This window comes from Hordeum vulgare, chromosome 4H (genome assembly GCF_904849725.1).
Source record: "Hordeum vulgare subsp. vulgare chromosome 4H, MorexV3_pseudomolecules_assembly, whole genome shotgun sequence".
NCBI classification, from domain to species: Eukaryota; Viridiplantae; Streptophyta; class Magnoliopsida; order Poales; family Poaceae; genus Hordeum; species Hordeum vulgare.
This window is the reverse complement of record NC_058521.1, coordinates 566,493,694-566,498,982: the sequence shown is the minus strand read 5'-3', so window position 1 is coordinate 566,498,982 and position 5,289 is coordinate 566,493,694. Positions and strand designations below refer to the sequence as shown.

The 5,289-nt window shown below is 45.5% G+C and overlaps 1 protein-coding gene across 1 annotated transcript; it reads left to right on the top strand.

The window, feature by feature from the left end:
* The first annotated feature begins 2,612 nt into the window (after positions 1 to 2,612).
* LOC123447084 lies at positions 2,613 to 3,322 on the top strand. The gene has a single exon (XM_045123653.1). It carries the CDS (start codon positions 2,737 to 2,739, stop codon positions 3,115 to 3,117), a length of 381 nt encoding a protein of 126 aa, XP_044979588.1. The 5' UTR covers positions 2,613 to 2,736; the 3' UTR covers positions 3,118 to 3,322.
* Positions 3,323 to 5,289: the final 1,967 nt, after the last annotated feature.

The following is a 5,289-nucleotide window of genomic DNA, read 5'->3' as shown; positions in this document are numbered from 1 at the left end:
TGCAATGCAGATGATGTGAATGATGCGATGATGATGCGGCAAATAAAAATAACCACACGACGAAAACGAAATAGAAGGGGAATCTTCTGAAACGTCGGTCTCGGGCTGTCACACAAACTCTAAAGAATTTTTCTAAAGTAGGGCCTAGATGAGAAACTTATTAGCAATTTGCACCCTAAAACACTCATGTGTTGGCCTTGGCCCCCCAACAGTTTCTATCAAGCTTCGTTGCTGCCACTATTCATCTATAAACAAGAGTAAAAAACATCATTATATTTGATTTTTTTTTGGCAAACCTCAGGACAAGTGTTCCACGTATCAGATTAATTGTAGGACAAGTCATCAGGATATCAGCAATGGTGCACATTAAGCTAGAACATGAGCATGGTCATATTTTTTAACTCATCTATCGTTTATACAAACACACTAACATGTCATCCAAGCAACAAAACATATGTACTATTTTCACTTCTAGTACCAAATAGCATTTAAATGTTCAAACTTGAGATAAGCAAGGATACAAATGTATCAAGCAGGATAGCATAGCAAGACGATATTAACTCAATAAAGATGCATAAGCAGGGGTCAATACCAATTACCATGCTTCTGGATTGAAGTCATCGATAGTCTCAGTCGTGTGCCACAAAGGGCCTTGCGACCGAAGGAACCACCATGGTGCAGAGGCCTCTGCTGTCTATTGTGGACGTGGGGGAATTCAGGCGGCTGGTCTTGGCTGGCACAGTGGCAGGACGAGGTGAGGCGCCAACGGCGGGATGAGCTAAGGCACCAGTGGAGGATCAAGATGAGGCGGTGACGATGAAACAAGCTGACGCGCCAGCGCACACGTTCTCTTTGACTGATGGCACATTTCCTTGATGCAGCATCGGTTGTAGTTCTAGGGTTTGGGAGGGGTCACGATTCGGGAAAATATAGATGCTTTAAAGCTTCGATTCGGAGTGTAATATGCAATTGGGAGAGAGGCATGGATAGATTTCGCGTGTGGATGTGGAAGTAAAAGCGTGAGAGGCGAGGGAGATGCACGGGATCGGAAGGGGGCAGCGCTCCTTCCATTTTCTCCCTCGTCTCAGATTTTTTCCGAGTAAGACTATTGTACTTGTTCTTATTTATTATCATGCAAGACATATAGTAGTACATTACTTATTATGATATGTTATCATAATATGATACTCAACTATCTTCTTATTCATTTAATTCTATGACATCTCATTAAAATTGTCTAGTTGGCATACATGATGCTCCCTCCGTCTCAAAATTATTGTCTTATATTTGTTTAGATATGAATGCATCTAGTCAAATTTTAGTATTTAGATACATTCATTTCTAGACAAAGCTAAGACAAGAATTTGGGACGGAGGGAGTACAAAATACTTACATTACAGACAACCTAAGCATGAAACATAGCTAACTAATTAATCATCCTTAACCACGTCCATAACTTTTGAATTGAAAGAGCATGAAAGTGAGCTCAACCATCGTGCTCCATCAGAATAAGATTAAAAACAGTTCCTCCACACTCCTACTCAATGAAAGGTGAACAATTTTCTTCAGGAGACATTTTCTCTTCTCCACTAAAGAAATCCTCTCTAAGGGATATATGAGTTATACTCGTGACTAAAGAGATATTATAGTAATCAATTGCAATATCAAACATACTTGAACTAGAACGACAACACTTATTTTGGGGGAAGTAGTATCACACTTAATTCACTTGCCGGCCCACATGAATTAAAGTTGCTCCTCCTTTGATTAATTAGAAATAACATGAAATATGTTGTATTTCTATCTGCTTCTATAACATTCGTATCTCTAGACCTTTGCTTATCTTTGGTTTCTTCCATCCCCAAATACTATTAATTTCACGTTTTCAACAAAAAAAACTTCGCCATTCTAGCCTGTTGTGTGTTGGTGATAAGGAGGAAAAAGCCAGATTTTATGTCTAAATAGATCTACTTTTGATGATAGACCTTTTTCACATCGTTAAGCTTGGGGGAACATCTGAGTTCCCAGAGTTCCCACCTCCCGGAGATCATCAAAATATTCGCGGCAATATAAACCTGCAGCACGTCCCGGCGTCCGGCCGGCCCTGCCGACATGGCCGAAAGCTAACTGGCCAGCTGGAGATCGCTCCTCCGGCGCGGCGCCACCGACGTAGTTGACCACCGGTGCTCGCTGCTTCAGTATGCGCGCCCGTGGGCCTCGTTATTCCGCGCGGCACCTACCTGTGTAGGCCTCCCCTTGTAGCAAAACCAACGAACGGCGCGTACCAGGTGATTAAACTAGGGTTTCACGATTTGCCGCCTCACCAATCTCCACGCCCGCACGTACTTCCCCAACCTCGACCTCGATCACCAGCACCCATGCAATACATTCACACGCGTCGGTGCACTACGTAATTAAGCAGCCCCGGTTCCACGTACGCTAGCTAATCAATCGCCCTGGCACTGAGTTGATCTCATTGGTTAAGGTGATGATCAAGGTCCAGCTTAATGGCTGGCTTGCCCTCTGTGTGGTGTAGTGACCATGTGTTTTGACGTAGTACGAACCCTAGATGGACACCTCAGCTGCAGGCTATATATATAGCAAAGGCATCCCGTGTCTTTGCATCCCTCACAGAGAGTTAATTAGCTAGCCTCCAGTTAGCCATTAGCTAGCAAGCAAGGTTACTGGTTATAAGTATAGCTAGCTACTAGCTAATTACGTAGTCATCCATCGACCATGAAGCAACCGGGCGTTGTTGCCGCGCTAGCACTCGTCGTCGTGGTCACCGCGGCGGTGCTGCTGCCCGGAGCGACTGTGGCGGCGGTCGCGACGCGGCCTGCCAAGTACACGTACCAGGAGGACGCGAGCAGCGACTTCATAAGGAGCGTGGGCACGTTCTCGGTGACCGTGTACAAGCTCGCCCACGGGCTCACCATGTCCTACACGAGCACGTCGCAGTGCTGGTCCGTGGCGTCCGGCGAGGGCCACGAGTACTGGATGGTGCTCACGGCAAGGAACGGACAGGGGGTCTACGCCAGGTATGTGTCCATCGTCTGGGGCATCCCGGGGTCGGAGTCCAAGACGTGGAAGCTCCTCAGCTTCAGCAGCACCGACTGAAACAATGAAGCTACGGATGTGTGCACTGTGGCGACATTTGATGTATACTTGGTTTAGTTTAATTTACTTCTTTGAGGTCGATAGTGTTCACTGTCTCCTGGTGTTGATTATTGGGTGCGTTGCGATTTTAGTGTTTCCATCTTAATCTTGATATGTTGTACTTCTATTATTTTGAAATCAATAAATGTCCTGCTTATTTAGTAAAGCTGGCCATTTTTATTATTCTCGATGAATGGCGAATCGAAGACACTTGCTTAAAAAATACCTACCATGTTCAGGTAAAAGACCCCTCTCTCGCGGTTTGTCACTCCATCGGGTGGCCTTGTCAGAGAAAATCACTACATTAATTTTTTTTGAGCGGGGAAAGCCTGACGGCTTTTATATTTCATGGGAAAAAACAGTTACATCATTAGCTAATGTATCAATGAGAAAGCCGGGAGCCTCCTCCATCCACTTTATAGTTCTAGTGGGTTCAGGAAACCTAGCTAGAGTATGAGCTACTATATTTGCTTCCCTTGGACAGAAGGCAAATTGGATCAGAGAAAAGTTCTTGGCGAGAAAGGAGCACTCTTCGTATACTGCCGCCGTTGGACCTAGTGAATTGTCGTCGAGTAGCATGGTGTCAATCACAATGATCTGCTGCACACCCACCTCGCTGGCCAAGAGGAGTCCATCTCGCAACGCTCTCGCTTCCGCTGAACTGGCATCTTCGGCAAAAGGTATATCGCTGCAGGAACGAGCGATGAACACCCCTTTGTTTGATCGCAGCACCGCACCGGTGCTACCTATCCCCGAATCTGCAGAGAAGCCGGCATCCACGTTAAGCTTGTAAATACCATCAGGAGGACGTTGCCATCCATGTCGGACCGCACCTGGGCGCCTCTTCCTTGCCCTTACGAAGTTCTTCACAAGTGCCGATATTGCATGTGCAGATCTTGGTGGTTCGGCTGCATGTTCACCATGAGTGAAGCTCCTCCTTTCCCACCAGACATACCAGACCGTCGTCGCAATTAGTTCAGCACAGTCAACATCCGAAATATTTGTTTTGATGGTGCTCTTAGAGAGTAACAGTTCAGATAGGACCGCACTCCCGTCCTGCTCCAGATCACAAACTTGATTCACCAGTTGCAGAAGACCTAGAACCCTCCATATTTCCTGTACTATAGGGCACTGGAAAAAAGCATGCTTAATACTTTCACAATCCATTGAGCAAAGCGGGCATTGAGAGCTGGTCATGATATGTCGATTTGCCAAAAACCCATAGCATGGTATAGCTCCTAGTAATGATTTCCATATATGGATTTTGATCTTTGCGGGCAGCCCCAACTTCCATATGGTTCTCCAAATAGGGTTATTACCTGAGGAATGATTTGTATTTGTCCTCCTCAACTTTTGCCCATGTTGGTTATCCCATTCTTGGTGATACGCCGATCTCATAGAGAACATACCTCGCTTATCCGGGTGCCAGGAAACGAAGTCATCCATCATCCCCACCGCAAGGGGGATATTTAAAAAGCGTTGTGCATCAATTGGCCAGAAAATATCCGTGATGAGCTCCTCATCCCATGATCTGCTATCCACATCTATAAGTTCAGAAACTTTAGTTAGCACAATATTACTCCGTGGAGTCATAGGTTTTTTGTTGGGGCTGCTAGGTATCCACGGATCCTCCCAGATTTTAATTGAAGCTCCATCTCCCACACGCCATATGATGCCTTGTCTGAATGTTTGTAACCCACTCCACAAACTTTGCCATGTGTATGAGCTCCCCTTCTTTAGGGTACAGTTAAGCAGATCACCATCTGGGTAATATTTTGCCTTGAGAACCCTTGCACACAGTGAATCTGGGTAGCTTAGAAGCCTCCAAGATTGTTTTGCTAGGAGAGCTAGGTTAAAACATTGGATGTCTCTAAAACCCATACCTCCTTTCTCTTTCAGCATACACGTTTTCCACCATGCAAACCAGTGCATGTGTTTATTCTGCTCTTCATCACCCCACCAGTACTTTGAGATTGCCGATGTGATCTCATTGCATATCTCCTTCGGTAGTTTGAAGACAGACATGGCATAAGAGGGGATAGCTTGTATTACTGCTTTGAGCAATATTTCTCTCCCCCCCCCCACCGAGAGGAGCTTCTCTTTCCATCCTCTGATCTTACTCAGAATTCTTTC